Source organism: Phycodurus eques, chromosome 19 (genome assembly GCF_024500275.1).
Source record: "Phycodurus eques isolate BA_2022a chromosome 19, UOR_Pequ_1.1, whole genome shotgun sequence".
Lineage (NCBI taxonomy): Eukaryota > Metazoa > Chordata > Actinopteri > Syngnathiformes > Syngnathidae > Phycodurus > Phycodurus eques.
In genome coordinates, this window is record NC_084543.1 from 4,763,462 (window position 1) to 4,783,392 (window position 19,931).

Sequence of the window (19,931 nt, forward strand, 5' to 3'; positions counted from 1 at the left end):
ACCGGCATCACTGAATAACAATAATAACTGATCTATGTAAAATGATCTCCCTGGCCGGATATAATTGTTTGCCGGGCCGGGCTGGATATGGCCTGCGGGCCTTGAGTTTGACATCTATGGGATAAAGCAACTTGGCAACTTATTATTATTATTTTTTAACGGTATTCATAATTTGTTCCCAATAAATAATTACCTTAAGAAGTTGAACAGGCGTTCCACATGGCTCATTTCCTTGCCCACTTCTCTCTCCCAGAATGTTGTGTCAAGTGACCGTGAAATGTGGATGGTTTCGTTTTAGTCAATTTTCTTCCACTTATCAGGGGATTGGGGAAAAAATGGCCTAAATGAACCGGTCCCACAGCACGGTTGTGGCACTCAATGAAATGTGCAACTGTGCTGGTGGAGGATTTTGTTGAAGCCAAAAATGGAATTAAATCGATACATGTAGATGGATGAGTTTTAATGGATTTGTGCTAATCTAGTAATATTATTTTTTTATTATTTAGTTGGGAACATTAAGCAAAACAACACACCATCTTAGCATTAGCATGTTACCATTGTAAATTTACAATTTGACATTCTTTTTCTCATTTTTACTTTTCAAATATTACGAATGTCTTACAAAACTTAATTGTTTTCGCATGAAATATATATATATATTTTTCCTCTTTAAATGACAACTAATTTGAGATTGATCAAGATATTGCCATTTGAGGCAGAAATAGCTTACTTCGATTTATATTCCGTTACAGCTCACCTTTATTCGAATAAATTAAGTGAAATAAAAAGACGGCTGAGACAATTTCTTGTGCTTTCTTTTTTTCTTAAAACATTGCCGAAGTATCGGATCGGGACTCGATATCAGCAGATACACAAAACCAAGCGACTCAAACTCGGGTGTGAAACAAATGTGCTTGAGACATCCCTCATTTTCACTTTTTCTGACTTAATTTCCAGTTCTCTCTCGCCCATTTTAAACAGGCAGGCAACAAGAAAACTAGCAGTGATAATTTGCAGAGTGCTGTACATTAATTTAACTCTTTTTGTTACGGGATGTATTTGCGTGCTTATTGAGCATTATTTTCGAACAACAAGTTGCTTCGCTTCACGTTGAGCGCTCGGGATGTCGAACACGGCCAGACAGTGTTGAATCGGGTGGGGGGGGGGGGGGGGGGGGGGGGGATCAGAAACAATCCGCTGATCCTCTTTTCTGCCCGGCTCATCCAGCTTTGGAGCCTCTAAGATCCCCGCACGATATGAGACCTAAGAAGGAGCGCTTGTCTCTGCTAAGCCCCTGATGAGTGGGGTGTTTTTTTGTCGTCGCCCCCCCCCCCCCCTCCACATTCTTTGTCTCACCTTGACACTTCTAAATGCATGTGTGACGAAGTGACACCTACAACTCCATGCAGCTGTTTATTTGCCGTTACAAGTACATACATACAGGAAGAGTTCATTTCATACCTGAAACAGTAAAAGTTCCTAATGTCTGATAGGAGGGGGACGGCGAGTTTTGTCGTTTTGGGTGCACAACTCTTTGGCTCTTCAGGAAGCAGAGGAAAGTGTATCCAGGTAAAGTTCCCCTAATTGGATTAGGGACGTTCGATTGATGCCTCATTGATTGGAGGTGAAGACATTGTGGAAGAGGAGGAGGATATGGGGAAAGTGCAGGGCGACCCAGTTCCGGCATTCCAGGCAGCGATTGCGGCACTGCAACCGGACCTCGACCCAATCAATAACACAATACATGCGTGTGTCACGCTATCAACACAACATACGATAAGGCTTCGCTAGCCACGCAATAAAACCCCTAAGGGATTCCCACTACCTTTTTTCCTTACAGATGCAAAAGGTGCCTCGTACATCTCTCAAATCCATTTCATGCTTCGTTTATTGTAACCATTTTTATTTCTTTTGGTTTTTTTATTTTTTTTTTATTTTATACGAGTGAAATCATGCAAGTCATCTGCGGGAGATTGATATGGATTTTTCCCATTTAAATCATATCACATTGGAGATAAAGGGTGACGTGTTCTTGGTGTTTTTGCATGATCCTCAGAAAGCCAGTACGTGTAAAAAAATATATCTTTTTTTTTTTTTTTTTATCTACTTGAGGTGGGAATTGATCACAATATTCTGAAACCGATAAATAACCCGCTGGATGTAGTTCGATGTCTAATCTTGCTTTGTTTTGTTTGTTTTTCAAAAATAATGGTCAAACATTGAACATCATGACACACTTTGATATGTCCAGTTAGCTTTTTTTTGTCTGTTTGTTTTAGTACCAGATATGTTATCGCTGTATGTTGTACATTTAAAGGAGGCATTTGCAATAAAAAAAAAAAAAAAAAAAACTTTTTTTTGTAACATTTGTTAAAACAGTCATATTTACAGTCACAGCGTCCGAGAAAAACAACCAATTGGAGACAGATGGCACACACAACTTGTTCCCCCAGAAGAGAACCTTATTCATAATTCTTACTAGAACATTAAATGTTAGCGAGTTACATCTTTTTTTGCTGTATTTAATTTTTTTTGCAAATTGCAAACACCCCTTTAACATCAGCACGTATAAATACGTTGTAAAATTGTTTGTTAAATACTTAAGACCTTTCATAATATCGATACTTAATGCTCGCGTATCGACACGGTATCGTAAGAGAAAACGATACACCCTGATATCGACATTTTGTCCCACCTCGAGGATTTTTCTATGGGAACTCATATCACAAGTTCGTCATAATTGAAGTAAGTGATGCCACTTTTGGCCCATGGTAGGATGTCAAGCATTGTGATCAATACACCAAATTTGAACGTGATCCGAATATTGTGCATAAAGAATTTGATAAATCCGACGTCCACAACCTTTTGCATCTACTCAGTGCCTTTTTGTGTACATTTTCTTCCTGTTAAGACTATTTTTAGTTGATATTAAAAAAAATAAATAAAAAATTCTATCTTCCAAGTGCAACTCCACAATGTGCTAATCAGCTAGCAAGCATAAACAGGGTAACGTCCATGGGTGCTGTCCGAAGAAGAGATTCCCCAAAAGGAGAAAAAAATATTCCGTCGTACAACTTGTCCTCAGAGTTCTCCCATTGTTCCTCATCGTTTTCGGATTTGGCCTCCTTGGAATGCTAATCCAGGCAGGACTAGATGAGACTAAAAATGTGGTCTAGACCAGACCTGGTAACCACGAAGAACTATAGATCCAATCAAAAGGCTGAACCAGTCCAGCTGTAGTCCGTATCCGAGTGTCGCGACGAAGAACTTAGCAGATGGCGCACGTTTTTGACTTCCCATCACCTCCGCCAGCTGGAAAACAAAAAGGCCAGTGACCAGATGGAACAGTTAAATCTCAAAAGAAAATCACAAAGGAAGAATATCCTATGGGGGAAAAAAAACTTGAAAATTCTTAATATGACATTTTTAAAGAGAAAAAAAAAATACATATCGTTGTCCAAGAATTATAACACTTGTGTTGCAATATTCCAACTATCTCATAAAATGATTTTATTCTTCAAGAAAACAAAACAAATCTTTTTTACATTTGAAAATCATGATCCCCCCCACGTATATTAGACTGTTAGCTCGATTTTCTTAGAATTTAGATTGATTTATTTTTTCTCGTATTTACTTCATTGTCCTGCGCGTGGCTTCAAAAGTGTGGGCAAAAACTGCTGGACGCTACCTTTCCTGGCTTCTTCCTCCTCCAGTTTCTTCTTCTCGTCCTCGATGGCCTTCATCTTGGCGTTGTACACTTCGGCCTGCTCGTTCCAGTGGGCGCGGTTGTTGTTGAGGCCGTCAAACATGGGCGTGATCTCCTTGTGGAAGCGGGAGAACTCCTGACAAAATGGACGGACAAGTCGCTTTGAGTCCAAGTCGGGCGGCCCACCACGCGTGTGCCATCTTGTCCAAATATTTTTTTGGGTCATCGGCAAACGGCCAAGGAACATTCCAACAGGATCAACTAACTTCATGGTGTTTTTCAACCAAGAACCACCTTATGATGTGTTGCCTTTTATTCATGCATAGTGTTCATTGCAAGGAATCAATGTTGAAGGGCTTCTTGTTCCAGAGCCCCCAACATGTTGCTTTGTTTTTAAATAGTGGGCGCAACACAGATATAATGTGGTGACTAAATGCTCATTTCTGGCCACGAAAATAATAATTTGCAACACTGTGCAAAAAAAAAAAAAAAAAAAAAAAAAATGAGGGAGAGTACTGAACTAAAAAAAATAAAACCATGAAAATGTTTGCTTTCAAGACAAAATAAAAATTAACAGAATTCTTTTTTTCCTACTATTATCCTAAAATTACAACTCATGCAAGAGAAATGTATGTTTATTCTCCTTTTACTCTCCTAAAATGTTTTCCTTGTAATATTACTGCGATATTTCATGATTTACCGCTATTATCTAGTAAAATTGTGATTTTATTCTTCAGGAAAATGTTTTTATCCCTGAAAAATTACAAATTTTTTCCCCTCTTTTGCCTTGTAATATTCTAAAGTTGTGATTAAATTTTTTTTTTTACCTCATATTTTTTTCATAATATATTAAAATGTTATTCTCCCAAAATGACTAAATACTAAACCAATTTATGACACAAAATATCAACTTGTGGTCAAGAATTGCTCTCCATTTGCTTCCCCAGACGTCCGAGTTGTTCATGGAAATGATATTAAACCCACAAATGAACACGTTGTGCGCAATTTATATCGACAGTGTATTATAGCCACTATTTAAAAAAAAATTTCCTGTGTCATGCCTGACGCTCCATAGTTGATTGACATTTTACCTCTCGTAAAAAAAAAAAAAAAAAAAAAAAAATTTCAAAAAGCCACATGACAATATCAAAACAACTACTTCCTAACACATAACATTGACTGTTGGGCTCAATGGAATGTTTAAAAATCCGGACTTCATGTGCAAATAGCTTGTCTGCCTTCTATCACGGCGTTATCGCAACACAGCACAAAGGCTGCTAATTAAGTCATTACCTTGTACACAAACGAGCACACAAAGTCAATGAAACCGCACTGCATCTTGGGTAGCTGCTCGGCACAGTTCCTGTCCATCATGGGCTGGAAGAGACACACACACGCAAAAAGCAATTTTTAGTTAAGAAAAATACGTTTTTAAAAAGAAGCAAATAGCAAATTTTACAGACTTACAATTGGTTGCTGGTCCAAAACAGACCTTTCCAAATCTCCCTGTTCCCAGAATTCTGCGGCGACCATCAGTGCGACCTGGAGACACATACAAGATCGACACCAAGAGCTCTAAAAAAATTCGATAAAAAAATCTTTTAAAACATATGTTAACATCTATGATATTGTTAACGATGAGGAAAAAGTTGTTTCGTTCATCTGTGTTGTCTTATTTTGTGATGTATTTCCAGTCTGGGGCGCAAAAAAATATATCTTGATCCACGGAATCGCCTTTAAAATTGAACTTGCGCCTCGTCAATGCAAGAAGGAGGAGGAGTGCAGGCTTCTGCCGGAAAGCAAAAAAACAAAAACAAAAACAAAAAAAACCAGGAAGAGCCTACTAGAACAGATGCACTTCATTTGTTGTTGACTTATAAGAGGGTGTGCAAACGTGTGCAACAACATTATCTCAGCTGTTGTATTTTTTTTCTTCTCCTATCAAAAATATTTTTTTTGTCATTTGAATAGTATTATTGCTTACAAAAGTTTTGCAATAATTTATCTTGGTCTAATTTTTTTTCATCACAAAACTGCAATTTCAACAGGGGTGTGTAGACTTTAAAAAAAATATTTCTATTATATCTATCGATATATCCATAGAGAAAGAAATCCTTATTTTGTTTCTACCGTAGTTGTAATTTTCCAATACTTTTGTCCATACATTGTAGTTCTTGCTGCGAAGGCCACCCACCTTGCTCTGCACTTCCCAGGGTTTGGTGATGGCTGACAGGTCGCAGCCGGTCATCATCATGGCCCTAGAGGAGCGAGAGACAGATAGCTAGTCCCGAATAGGGATGGAAAAAAAGCGAAACAAAGGTGACGCATGATCGGCGGGCTGTGTGTTGCATACATGACAATCTCCTTCCTGATGGGGTTGTTGGCTATGTAGGACGTGGCCTCCTTTTCATCCGCCATTGGCTCCGTGGCGTTCACGATGTTCTGGAACATGGTTCTCTTTCTGCGTGACACACACACACGGACGATGTTCATTATGAAGCAACATTGTGGCATTTTTGCATTTGTGGAAAAGGGAGAAATTCCATTAATTACAGCATTAAAAATGTGCTTGGGATACATAAAGTTGCCTCATAAATTCCCGGCTTCTGTGAGTTTCAACAAATGACAGTGCCCCACGGAGTCTGCCTAGCAACAAGTGACTGCGTTTGTGCAACAAAATGTATGAAATATGAATATCTATTTTTAAATGAGCTGGATAAATATCATTTAGTTAATGATGATTATTTTAATAACTGATCTGTTGATTTTTTGTATTTATTATTATTTTTCATTTCCACCCTTTTATTAAAAAACAGGACATTATTTCAAGTACAGATCGCGTTAGTACTTTCAACGCATCAAATTTTAATGAACACAATGACAGCTAATTGTGAACAAAAAGCTTTTTTCTTTCTGACGAACATGATGATTCATCGATGTGTCAAACAGCCGCAGTGCAGCGCCAACTACTGGTGAGGAGGACTTACCTGATGGGAAAAAAAAAAAAAAAAAAAAAAAAACATTTTCAAAATGTTGTCCCTCACGAATTCTACCTAGCAACAAGAGGCTTCGTGTCACAACTACTGCAACGCACTTGAAGTAAAGCGCCAGATCGGTAGCGATGATGCAGACGTCAAACAGGTGCTGCACGGTCTCAAACTGGCGCTTCTGAAGGTTGCAGAAGATGTTCAGGGTCTGCAAGAGACGGGCGAAAAACACGTCAGGATTTCAAAAGGTCCGGACGACGGCCTGCTGTCGGCGAACGCCTCGCACCTCCTGGCCCATGAGGGTCTTGCTGTACTCCAAGTGGTGCCTCTCCATGATGGATGAGCCGTGAAGTTTGGCCAGAGGAGATGCGCTCCTGGTGGGGTAGGGGGGGAAAAACAAAAAAAAGCAATCACATAACAGCGACACACAAACACATGAACAGAATGAAATGTTTGGACTTGCTTGGTCTGGTAGAGGTTGTTTGTGCCTCTGTGGTCGATATCGTGGCAGAAAGCAGCAGCCACCATGGCGAAGGCATCCAGGTCGGAGTAGTACCTCCTCAGCTTCCCTGTCTGCGCACGCAGGCACAAGTGCATCGCTTGTTGCATGTACGCTCACTGGCCACTTCATTAGGTACACCTCCACACTCTAATGCAGCCATTCCCAACCAGTGTGCCGTCACAGGTCATCAGATGCGCCACTGGAAATTACCCAATTTCTCCTAATTGGTCGGAAAATCATTTATTTACTACAAATAATGTCGCTTTCGATAAATATTTATGCCAGCGACTGATAGTGATTAAATGTTGCCTCCACCGGTTGGGAAAAGCTACATAATGAACCTGTTACATCCACTTTTTGTGAACTTGTGACTCATTATTCCCCCAGAATTCAAACCTAAATGATGTATGAATGCTAACCCGTATTTTATAATTGTTTAAGATTTTTTGATTTTGAATTATGAATTATTTTACGATTGGTTGAAAGCATGTGGTTTGGAGGATCCATTCTGACTCATTTAAGTTATTAAATGTGGTTCTTTTCCCAATGAAATGAAAACATAGAATTATAGCTCGGGCTGCAACTAACAATTATTTTGATCATCGATGAATCCGTCATTTGTTTTTTTCAATGAATTGAGGAATCCAATAAAAAACATTTCTTAATTTCCCATCCCTTTATTAAAAAATAGGACATGATTTCAAATTAACAGTGCAGAAAATGCACACAGATAAATTGATTGTGTTTCAATGTTTTTAATCAATGGTTAAAATAGTTCATTCCGATTCATTTGATCAGCGATTAGTTGTCAATTCATCCATTTTTGCAGCTCTAACCTAACATCTACCGAGAAAAAAAAAATTCAATCATTAAAAAACTCCCAAGGAAGAACAAGAAAAATGTAATGGTCATTTTCATTTCTCAGTAGGGAAAGTGTACAAATTTGCTGCTGGATTGTTTTTTTCCCCTCCACCAAAAATGAATACAGTACATTTCCAAAGTGAGTCCCTTGTACTATTCATCCTTTGCATCGGCAGTGCGGGCGGCGGCGCTACCTGGAGCAGGCAGAACATGGTGTGTCCCACGTTGAAGCCGTGCCGCCAATTGTGGTAGGTGATGGCCCGGTAACCCTTCCGCACCGTGTACATCCAGCGGGTCAGCGTCTGAGAGAGCGAGAGCGCACAAAAGAACGGAGGAGAAAGAACCATCACGGCGAAAAATGACATCTGCGGCGAGGTCGCCTGAAGATGGAATATCGAGGCAACCTCACCTCTGCGGGAACTTTGAACTTCTCCACCACCCCGAGCTCGAAGAACATGCGGATGCCGGCCTTGATGAGGTCGAACTCCGACACCGGGAAGTCGCTGAAGCCGAACGAGTACAGGTTCTCGCCGTTGACGTTGTCGGCCGTCGGGCACGTCGCTCTCTGCGCACAAAACAGGACGTTCGACAGTCACGATCCGCCCATCCCGTCTGTTTTTTGTATCGCGCTTGTTTATCCATTAATATTTCTATAGATCAAATGTGAAAAATCAGAGCAGTCTCTTTTCAACCTTGATCGTCTGTTACATCATGGAAAGTTCGTATAACCAGTCCATCCATCTTACCAATAGTTTGTACATCTCCTTCTGGTCGCAGTCCTCCGGCTCACTGCTAAACTTTTCTTTGGTGTTCTGGGTTACAGGCGAAAAGAAACAAAACGAGAAATAAAGTTTTGTGTTGACGCGTGATGCCGAGCGGGAAGGTCTGACCAGGATGGACTGCAGCTCGTCGGTGGTGCACGTGGTCTGGTACAGGAGCATCTCCTGGGCGATGTCTTTCCTGTACTCCATGTGGTTGAGTTTGTCGTAGGTGTCGCAGTTGAGCACGGACCAGCCCAGGAACTGGGTCAGCGCCTGCCGAGAGCGCAACGCAGGATGTTTTTATAAAAACATTAAAAAAATAAACGGCTTGGAACAAGTGGGAAAGACAAATGAAGATGAAGGAAGAGGGTGTGAGGGAGATCGTGTATGAGGGAACAAGAATCAACTGCTGTATCACCAACTTATCTAATTGCCTCAATAGTTAAACTCATTACCGAAATAAGTGGCAAATCTGTTTTGGATACTTTTTCTTCTACTAATAAAAGGGCAGCAAGTTAATGTGGAGCGCACACATTTTCAAATCACAAAGACCTTTTTCTTAATTGAAGGGCTCATTGTGTGCCATGAGATCGGGGAGGAAAAGAAAAAAAAGAAAAAGAAAGAAAAGGAAAACGTGCAATCACAGCCAGTAAATTGTTTTTAAGAAGTGGAAAGAAAAGAGCTTTTTGGAAGCATTCAATGGGCAATGGCGCAAATGGGATTCAAATGGCAAAAAGCCAAAGAAATGGAGTGCCCTATTTGTCTTTGTTTGTCTTTTTAGTTATCAGGCTACTTTGTTGTTTCATGGGGGACGACGCACGATGACAGGACTGTACGATGTTTTTTTGTTTTTTTAACGATGGTGCACTGTGAGCAAATATAGACAAAGTAATGTAATCCCGGCAAAAAAAGAAAAATAATTGTTGCTCCGCTTGTAGGTTAGCATTCCCATTCATTGAACCGCTTTTTTTTTTTTTTTTATCCAGGTGAACACTCCACTTGCGAGTAAACGTCAAAATATGAGAATACATTTTTCAAACAAAAAGGAAAACAAAAACGAAATGACGCAATCTGAGGACCGGCCCGACTGACCTCGGTGATCTGCTCGTCGTATTCGTCGAACGGCTTTCCGTCGTTCCTGTTGAAGAAAGTGGCGATGCCCACGATTTCCTCCTTCTTGTTGACGATGGGCAGAGACAGAACGTTCTTGATGATGAAACCCGTCTCGTCCACTCCCTCTTTCTGCACGGGCGCGGGGTGGGGGGTGGCGGCAGACGCAGGCAAACGCACAAACCAAATTTGACGCAACATAAGAGAATGGACTCGTGTATAATACCGAGTGTGCACCTGAAAAGTGAAGAAGTCATCGGCGGCCACGTTCATCATGTTGCAAATCTGCGAAAGACAGTAAAACAAGTATTGTTTATTTACCGCCCCAAAAATATCTATCTATCCCAGCTATGTATAATGACAGACGACACAATGAGCAAGTATATTTTTGAGGAAATTGAGGCGAGATCATCATAATATATATATATATATACATGTACACTTTTGCGACATTTTTTTGAGCGCTATGAATTTTGGGAAACACTGCTTTATTGTAATTAGCACAGGTTTAGTCCCGTTTGCAATCAATTCCCAGAGGCAACTCCTGGTTGCATTGCATCATGGGAAAACAGCACGAACAGAGAACTACTGTGTATTCCCTTTACTTTGAACTCAATGATTTATCGCGGGTAATTGACGAGTGGGCGGGACCTACAAAGCCGTTCTCTGCCACGTAGGTGGGGAGTCCGCTAACCAGAGCCCAATGATCTGCTGGAGGACCGCTGAAAGAAACAAACAGCAACTTTTTGAGCAACAATTCATACATGATATGATTTGACAGTAGAGTGGTAATTTGTTTGTACACTTGTTTGACCGTTAAGAATGTTAAAATGTCACCTAAAAACATCTGTGCGGTTTTGGATTGCATTGTGCGGGTGTGTGAGCCGAAGTTGATTCCACTCACGGTATGACTTTAATTTCCTCCTTGCCCTCCAGGAGGTAGTCGATGATCTTGTAAAAGATGATTTCCTACATTTGGAAAAAGAAAAGCCAATATAGAAGCTTGTCGACTAAAAGTAGCAAGCTGCGTCTATTGAGAAGAGTTTGGTACCCTTCCATCTGGCGTTTTCGGTCCTTTATAAGGTTCCACGTCTCCCAGTTTTACGGGCCACTCGTCGTAGAATTCCTAATCAAAGCGAGTAGAGGTAGTTGAAGGTTAGAATCGTTGACTGTTAACTCTCGGCGCTCCCATTGGTTCTTCAAGACCAACCTTCTCTTTGGTCATGTCCAGCAGGCCCACTGAGTATCGTTCGCAGTGGAGGTAGGTCCTCACGGTGTAGAGAGCTTTGTGGAACTGTCTCTCGATATCGGTCAACTCTTCAAAAACTTTACTGGCCGACCACAGCAGCACCTAGACACGGCAGCGTAGGAGTTGGCCGCAAAAATGGCAGCGAACAAAAACGTTTTAACGATTTTGGGAGTGCGTCCGTGGAGCTGATTTCAGCCACTAGCAAGTGATTGCATGTGTTTGTTTTCGTGGGGCTCAGGCATATGTTATGTTTCAATATTTTGACATTGTGCTCGAATTGATTACGTAAAGTCGGCCGCCGGCGTGTCTTCTAATGTTAAATGAAAGCTTTAACAAATTAAGAGCTGCCTAAAGTTTTCCTAGGTTTCCATATAACCGAAATGTTTATGTTGCACTTATCTTTGTTTAAAGTTCAAACCAAAAGAAAAAGTGCAGGGAGTTCCCATGGTCGGCAGTGGCTCTTTAGAAAGTTAACTGCAAATGGAAATCAAAAGTAATAATAGTTCCCTGAAGTTTCCCCAGTTTTAAATTGATCGCTTATCGGACATTGGATTTTGAAAAAAGGCTGATGCCGATACGCGTCAAAATGCCCAATATCGGCGCTGATAACCAGCTCAGCCGATAATACAGCCCTAAATTGCAAAAACTGTCCGGTGGAAAAAATCGATACCCGGCGGATTAAATGAGAGCTGATGACGGACGTTACAAGTTCTCCTTTTGACTTTTCTCAGTCTCAAAAGAGTTTGTACCCGCTTGTGTTCTTTCAGGACCTCACCCAGCGAGAATGGAGAAACGAATCGACAAGGAATCGGATCCATGAGCAGTATATCGATAATCAAATCGGAATCGCTACATTCGCGTCAATTCCCATCTCTAGTTAGCGCATTTGCCTCACAGTTCTTAAGTTGTGGGTTCAAATCCGGGCTACCTGTGTGGAATTTGCATGTTCTCCCACGTGCTCGGGATTCCTCGGGAAATTTCGTTTTGAGAGAAAATATTCAAGGTACCTGACTCCTCCTGGACTCCACGTTGAACATGTAGGTTGTGTAATGCTGCAAGGCGATGACGTGAGCAAAGGTCATGTACTTGTGGAAGAACTGAGGAGCACGTTGGAAAGATTAGAGCCAATGGGTAAGCGCTACAAATATGTGATGTTTGCAGTCCCGGCATTGTTTTGCAAGTACCGCTTCATCCTCGGGCGTGAAGTGAGGCGCTCCGATCTTGTTGAGCGCCGTGACCACCCCGAGGCACTCTTTGTCGGCCATGAGGGGGAACGTGAGCATGCATTTGGTCTTGTAGCCCGTCTGCTTGTCCACAAAGTCGCTGAACTTTTTATTCTGGGCGAAGAAAACAGAACATTTTGACGTCAGTTACCCATTTAGTCCCACGTGGTTTAATTAAGGACGTTACACAATAAACTTCTGCCAAGACCACATTGATGACGACAGTTTCTATATTTCTCCTCCGAAATTAATTTCATCTTGCTTGCTTTCATAAATAACCGGTGATTAGTTGGCTTGTCAGTAATCAACCTTGATGGCAGACAACTCGGAATTAATCACAGCCTTTAATTACTTTTGACCAGAAATCAGCACTCCTCTGATTGTATAACGTCTTTTGAGTAATGATGAGGTAGCGAGCTGCAATAAAAAGTCCTTCAACGCTTCGTATTTTATTCTTGACAAATTGAGGCGTCACCTTCCATATTTTTGGGCTAAACAAATTAAATGGGCCGAGGATGCTTTTCGACGCCAGCTACCTTTTGATAGCCCGTTTAAGAGCATTAGCGAGACAAGCACACGTCGACAGCCAGCGGACAGAACATTAAGCACACCTGCACAATGTACATGTGACAAGAGATGTGACACTTTCACAGCGATTGTGCAATATTTCATTCATTGGAAAAAGATTTTTTTTTAAGTCAAAATTGTCATTAGTGTGCGCTTGGGACAGCGATAACATCGGCATTTGATCCAGTTTTATCAATACTACAGCGAGATGTCAGATAACGATACGATACATCACAGTATTGATCATTTGGCCAACACATACATACCGATAATATCCCGATACTTTGCTTGTGTGACGGTCAATTTGTTGGGAATCAATGCATTACGTCACGATATCAATACTTTGCCCCACCACGATTAAACATAAACAGACACAACACTTGGTATATCGATAAATACTGATGACATTGTCAATAAGAACTCTACTGGAGCTTCCATCCGGCCTCTACTGATTGTATCACAATAAAGACATCGATGAAAGAAATCCGACTACCGCACAGGGATTGACATTAAAACGTTTCCGTGACTTCAGAGAACGACATATGGATATCGGATCTCGGGCTGCAACTAACAAATATTTTAATAACCAAATAATGTCAGTTATCTATTTATTTAACAATTAATTGTATTAAAACAATTGTTTACATTTCCATGTCTTTATTCAAAAACATGACACTATTTCGAAATGACAGTGGAGAAAATGCACAAACATGAAATTGATTATGATTCAGTGGCAGGTTTGGTCTGTAACATCGGAAAAAAGGCGATTGGGAGGCTACAATTTTGAGGATTTGGACCATTATAAGTTAACGTCTCGAAACGATTAATCGACGATCAAAATAGTTGTCGATTCATTTGAGAATCGATTCGTCGTTGCAGCTCCGGTGTCATGTACAGCGTGATATTGCTATTTTGTCCGAGCCCTTATTGCACTCACGAGCATATATTTTGTACTTCTCACCTGGGAGATGTCGGGAACATTTTGGGGCTTTTTGGAGGAGGCCGTAAAGCCCACGATGCCCATCTCCAGGGGGAACACGATCTCGGTCTGGGGGTGCACCAGGTTGCTCTCGTACTTGGACGTCGGGGTGACGTCGAAGAGGGACGTGGCGAGCTCGGGTATCCCGTTCCTGGACCTGCATAAGTAAAAGCTGACCCTGTCGGCCTGCAGGATGAGGGCCACCCGCTGCAGCACCTTGTGCAGAGACTCCTCTACCACGCCTTGCTTTTGCAACGCCTGCACCAGCTCGAAGATGATGGCGGCCTCCTGCACTGCATTGACATCCTTGAAGGAGGCCGTGTCCTTCACCTGGACTGTCGCGGAGAAAGCGGCCGTGAGGGCCTCCGCCCGCACCTTCTTGTCAAAGTATTCTTTGGCGAACTGCGGGTTGTTGTCCAGATATTTCGCCACGCTGTCTTGATCCGCCATTCTTGCAAATTGTAAAAACCTTTGACTCTCCGACTAAAGCATCACCTGTGAGGAAAAAAATAAATAAATAAAAAAAGTCCTAAAGCGGTGAGCGCATCCTCCTCCGCGGTCCCCAACGGGAGTCACTGACGGTGTCCCGGGACGCACCGCGGCTTAGAGGCTGAAAGGCTCAAAGCGGCCGCTAATTAATGTGACGTCATTCCGTTAAAAGCACTGCTCTAAGCGTCCTTAACCCCGGCAAATCCCAGCGCTGATCATTTTATATCTGGCTGTGCTGCCTGTGTGCAGGGGGAGAGTCAGTTCAGGTGTGATGCAGCCACAGCGGGAGGAAATAAGTGAAGGCCATGCTCATGACACATTGTGACAGGTCAACTCGAGGCTGCTGGGTGTTCAACCCAACTTTATGTGGAAGTAGATCATTTACAAGAACAGAAAAGAGAGCGAGGGGGGCGGGGGGGAGACAATATACAGTGTAAACACAAGGTAATAAAATGAAAACTGAAATGCAGGCAAGGACGAGAACAACTATAAAATTATGAATGTGAAAAAGAAACAAAAAGTGCAAGTTGTATTAAGGGGTTATTTTTCTACTGAACTTTCCTGAGGCTGACAACATCATTCAATATCACTTCGATAATAAACACATTGGGGTTGCACAATTATGAAAAACAAACCTCACCTGAGGAATGCGGAACTTGGAGAACATTCAGCAGACTGTCAAAAATGTGAGTTGCTGTATGTGCGGGAAAACTTGACTTTTTACTGACTTGTCATGTGAAGGCAGCGTTCGGCTTTTAAGTACGGCTACGACTTGTAGCCTGAGGTTGTGTCAGCAAAGTTCGCCAGAATTTAACACACTTTAAGGTCATGTTGAGGCCTGCGCCTCGTTAGAATTCATTGCAGCCGGCATAAAAATGATGGTGTGTCTTGTCTAATTTGTCATTAAGGTTACTTTTCTTCTACTTTTATGACAGTCGGGAATGTCATCTGTTGTTTCAAATATCGCCTGTACAGTAAATAAAGGTTTAGTGGTGCACGGTGCCTTCTACTGCTCACTGTGGCGCAGTCTCCCGATTCACACATGCTCCCTGTGAGGAAGTCATCATGGAAGTCACCATCCTCCAAGTATAAATGGGACCATTAACAGGACTTGGGACATCTGAGACCTAAACAAAGATGGCTGCCTATTATTAACCGCACCGTGGGGGGTTTGCTTTTGTTGGTCGGCTGGCTGGCAAGACAAGCGGTGCCTCTTTTTCTTCATTCGTTTCGGAGGCGGAGCTACGCAAGGTGAGGAATGCTGCAAGTAAATAGGATGTGTTCGCGCTTCAGGAATTGGTGACGTGTGGCGTTAAATACACGCCGATATACCGCAGTATCCCGTTGTCGGTATCATTGTGGCTTCTTGCAGAATATCCTAATGTTCTGCCGACAGGGTTGGGCAAGTTCCATCTAAAATGTCTTAGCAAATACAAATGTATCATTCCAGACCACCCCTGCCATACGCGACAACCAGGAAGTAGCGACCAAGTATTGGTACTTGGAATATGGTATTATTTATATATAAACATCAATACAGTATATGCATGGGAGGCATTACTTTTCACACATTCTATTTTATATCTTTTATATCTCCCCCCCCCAAAAAAAAAAACATCAGCTGCTATAATTTTGTCTTGTCTTCTAATGTCTTACGGCAAAAAAACAAAATAAAAAACTCCTTTAAGTATGTGAGGGGGATTTACAGCCAAGTTGATACATTGGATTGCATAAGATCACCCCCCCCCCCCCCCCCCCCCCTCCAGCCATATATCGCTGGCTGGCCAACGCTTCTGATTGTGAAACGTAGCAGTTGCCTTTGGACGCATCTGCAACGAGCCCTCGGGGTATGCCGGCTGCAGATGTCTTTACCTTAGCTGTGCAGTGTTCTTCTTATTTAATAGTCAGAAGACGGTTGATATTGCAAAACATCCAATTCAATCTGAATCAATAGATGAGAAGAATTTGACACAAGATGAGAGAGACAATTTAAACCGGTAAAGATGTGACACTTTAGACACGAATTTTACCTTACAATAACAACTTAATTCGTGGCATACAACAACCCCGATTTACCATTGACAAGTCTTGCTATCATTTAGTCAATCTCACCTCAAAACTACCAGGGGGAAACGTAAACTGTTTCTTATTCTTCTTAAAGCTATTACAGTGGATTAAACGATCGTGCGCCACATATCTGTGGCTTAAGAAGAATGGAGGACACGTTTGCGTCGTCGCTTTCAAAGATGTGTTTTGATTTTGTGGACTCTTGGGCAAACGTTCAAGTCACCTCTTCATTGACTGCTGCGAACTAATTGAACGGACCTTTGCCCTCTGCCTGTCATCAATATGAACAGAAGTGGTAATTTAATCAAGTCAACAAAAGACACCATAAGGAGTTGAGTAAATCAAAACAGGCTCGGTTCATGACGCTCCATATTAGTGTGCAGGACTGCTTGTTTTAAAACGTGCTACGAGAGTAAATCGATATTGTATGGGACTGCCTGTGCATTGCACTTTTCATTTCGTTTTTCCAGATGTCTCTCTTTGGCGCTGCGGGCTGGTGTTTTCGTAAGATGAGAAAATGCTGAACATGAAAAACACATGTTTGGCTGAAAGGCGGGCACACAAGTTAACTGAAGCCTGCAGTTATGTAAATTTTGGTCCAATGGAAGGCGAGCTTTTTTTTTTGGGTGCGCAGCGTAGGGGAGGTTCAGGTCTCCGGGAGTCCTTATGCAACCGCAGCCAACAGTATAAAAGCCCCTCGGCGGCCCTCATCTGCGGGAGCTGACTTTGTCTGTTTGCTACAAAGGTACGTATCGATCACATCTCTGCACTCTTGTCCTGACTGGACCCTGGACGCAAATGATTGGCACTTTTCCATTTTTATTGACGCAATTAGGACTCCTTGACTCAACTGTCACTAGTAAGAACTGTAGTTCTTCTTCTGTCCTCCCATCGTTTGTCCTGTTTAGAACCAGAATGCTCCAATATGTGGTATCCCTGTGTTTCCTGGCCCTGGCCTGGGCGCAGGATTGCCAAGTGGCCAACATTCAGGTCATGCAGAACTTTGACAGGACCAGGGTACGTTGCAACGTTATGTAAGCATTGCTCGATCGGGTGGGTCATTGGCTGAGTCCAGAACGACAACAAGTGCTCTTCCGTTCACAGTACGCGGGGAATTGGTACGCAGTTGCAAAAAAGGACCCTGAAGGTTTGTTCCTCATCGACAACATCGTGGCCCAGTTTACCGTCGCCGAAGACGGCACAATGACCGCCACCGCTAAAGGCAGAGTCATCATTCTCAAGTGAGTTGACCTCGCACGCCCCGCCCTTGTTACCAAGTCGATTGCAATGACCAACGGGTCTCTGTTCGGACCCCAGCAACTGGGAGATGTGCGCTGACATGCTCGCCACCTTTGAGGAGACCCCCGAACCCGCCAAGTTCAGGATGAAGTATCGGGGAGTCGCGGCCTACCTGCAGAGTGGAAGTAAGTTTTGGACCTGGACTAAAGCAATTCCTATGTGCACCGTCTGAGGAGTTATGGAACTTGACTACTACCCCGCCCAAGCCAAGGTTTGCCGGTGCATCTTGGGTCTTCACGGGTGGGATCTTTCTTTGTTAGCTGAGAGTTTAAAGGACAGAGTTTAGGTCCACCGTAGCTAGTAACAAGTTACAGAATTTTTTCGAAAGAATTATGGACCTCAACTACTTCTACGAAGCCAAATATTCTCACAATAAGTGAAACAGTCTTGCCTACACAATTGAGGGGTCTTTACGACTATGACCAAGACACATTCTTGGCAATCTGCGCCTTGGAATTAAGTCTGATGTAGTACCGATGACATTTTTGAACGTGGTTGATATGTAAGATGTCAGTCAATAAGACTAACATCTGTCTTGGCTACCCTCCGCTTTCAGATGACGACCACTGGGTCATCGACACCGACTACGACAACTACGCCATCCATTACTCCTGCCGACTGCTGGATGCGGACGGCACCTGTCTGGACAGCTACTCTTTCGTCTTCTCCAGACACGTGACGGGTCTGAGAATAGAGGACCAGCACGTCGTCACCCAGAAGAAGACCGAACTGTGCCTACTGGGCAAATACAGACGCGTCGCACACAACGGTGAGTCGCCTACGCTGACGCCGTTCCAGTCGGACTGATGCGAGTCTCTTCTGGTGTGCCGTCTAAACATTCAGCACGCTTGAGAATTCATGTTGCCTTTTCTGTCTTTGCTTGACAGGCTTCTGCGAGAGCAGCAGTTGATCTCAGGGACTTTCTTATTGCAGCCCCCATTAGAGGGACTGTGCACCCCGCACCAGAGCGCCCTCGACTTCTTGTGTTTAAATGGAAGACAGCCTATTCCTTTACAGAAACAAAAAAGAAAATGTCAAAAAGTGTTACATTTATGAAATCACATGTTCCCAAATGTCTTTAAACACTCTCATCCTCTGTCGCCAAAACTATTGCATCAGTCAGGAAACGTCTACTTATGAGAAAGCCATCATGACAAAAATATGTTCATATGGATGGATAATATGCCGTATGTTTTTCAAGTGAGGCTGAGCTCTCATCAACAGGAGCATACCTCTGGAGGAGTCTACCTGCCATGTTTATAAGTGGTGGGGGGAGGGGGGGACAGGATTCCCAAATCACTGGTATTGCTTTTACACTTTTGTCTCAGAGTACAAAAGTAGACTTGTTAAGTCATAGGCTTGGTATTAAAAAAAGATTTGTATTCCGCATACTTGATATAGTTTTGTGAAATAAAACATTCACGCTGTTGGCTCATTCACTTTTTATTGCGCTGAAATATTCACGTTGCAAGATGCGGATAAGAAATTCATGTATTCGCGTTTGGACCCGATCGAAAAGTTTTCGTTTGAAACTTTTATCACAGCACGCGGGCCCGACTCAATGGAACTACTCCGTAATTGTACAAAGCCTCACAGCGGGTCACTATTGAAACAAGTAGGACAAAAACAAATAAATCATAAGGTCCAAACATAACTGGAACGAGTGCACTTTTAAAAGAAAGTCCTGAGAGACCGAGCAAAGTATCGCCACACCTTTATTGCACACTACAGTATGAGGAAAATAACATGATTAGATGGCTTAAGCACAAAAGGTTGGAAATGACAAACTCCTCCACCCCCCCACCCAAAAAAATAAAACTAAAAAGGTCACTTTACCAAGTGAGCAGTAACCAAGACACATTTCTTTCAACCGAGAAGACTAATCCACTGCCTTAAATAGTTTAGTACAAGGAATTAACTCAACGCAATCTTGTTGCAGCCTAGTGGGGCTGCAGGCATTACATGTCAAGGTGGAGATGCAAGTGGGCAGATTAAAAAAAAAAAGACATAAATAAAATATGAGTGCTGAGAGAAGACAACAAAGTGTCACCGCCACATGGGAGGGTCTGCTTGAGAAAATGACCATTTAAATGTTCACAAAGCACAGTAAATAAATAACATCCTCACTGAT

The 19,931-nt window shown here is 42.4% G+C and overlaps 2 protein-coding genes across 2 annotated transcripts; one reads left to right on the forward strand and one right to left on the reverse strand.

Moving 5' to 3' along the window:
- Nucleotides 1-1,405: 1,405 nt before the first annotated feature.
- pde6c (phosphodiesterase 6C, cGMP-specific, cone, alpha prime) lies at nt 1,406-14,663 on the reverse strand. The gene is made up of 22 exons (XM_061663863.1): nt 13,928-14,663; nt 12,361-12,513; nt 12,184-12,273; nt 11,138-11,278; nt 10,979-11,053; nt 10,832-10,896; nt 10,583-10,649; nt 10,165-10,212; nt 9,910-10,059; nt 8,947-9,090; nt 8,803-8,868; nt 8,466-8,621; nt 8,251-8,358; nt 7,157-7,266; nt 6,980-7,067; nt 6,801-6,901; nt 6,060-6,167; nt 5,901-5,964; nt 5,174-5,248; nt 5,000-5,083; nt 3,689-3,842; nt 1,406-3,312 (listed from the first exon to the last, which is right to left on the reverse strand). The coding sequence occupies exons 1-22, from the start codon at nt 14,393-14,395 to the stop codon at nt 3,269-3,271; spliced, it is 2,559 nt and encodes an 852-aa protein (XP_061519847.1). The 5' UTR covers nt 14,396-14,663; the 3' UTR covers nt 1,406-3,268.
- Nucleotides 14,664-17,169: 2,506 nt separating this feature from the next.
- Nucleotides 17,170-19,211, forward strand: rbp4 (retinol binding protein 4, plasma). Its single transcript, XM_061706152.1, has 6 exons — nt 17,170-17,246; nt 17,410-17,518; nt 17,606-17,742; nt 17,819-17,925; nt 18,357-18,569; nt 18,688-19,211. Exons 2-6 carry the CDS (start codon nt 17,417-17,419, stop codon nt 18,708-18,710), a joined length of 582 nt encoding a protein of 193 aa, XP_061562136.1. The 5' UTR covers nt 17,170-17,246; nt 17,410-17,416; the 3' UTR covers nt 18,711-19,211.
- The last annotated feature ends 720 nt before the right edge of the window (nt 19,212-19,931 follow it).

What these genes read in the sequence shown, in the direction of transcription:
- pde6c (XM_061663863.1), bottom strand. Translation starts at nt 14,395, where the DNA reads ATGGCGGATCAAGACAGCGTGGCGAAATATCTGGACAACAACCCGCAG. An exon ending in ATGACTTCTTCACTTTTCAG is followed by an intron (nt 10,060 to 10,164) that starts GTGCACACTCGG and finishes GCGCCCGTGCAG; the next exon opens with AAAGAGGGAGTGGACGAGAC. An exon ending in AACAACCTCTACCAGACCAA is followed by an intron (nt 7,068 to 7,156) that starts GCAAGTCCAAAC and finishes CTACCCCACCAG; the next exon opens with GAGCGCATCTCCTCTGGCCA.
- rbp4 (XM_061706152.1), top strand. Translation starts at nt 17,417, where the DNA reads ATGCTCCAATATGTGGTATCCCTGTGTTTCCTGGCCCTGGCCTGGGCG. An exon ending in AGAACTTTGACAGGACCAGG is followed by an intron (nt 17,519 to 17,605) that starts GTACGTTGCAAC and finishes TTCCGTTCACAG; the next exon opens with TACGCGGGGAATTGGTACGC. An exon ending in CAGACGCGTCGCACACAACG is followed by an intron (nt 18,570 to 18,687) that starts GTGAGTCGCCTA and finishes TTTGCTTGACAG; the next exon opens with GCTTCTGCGAGAGCAGCAGT.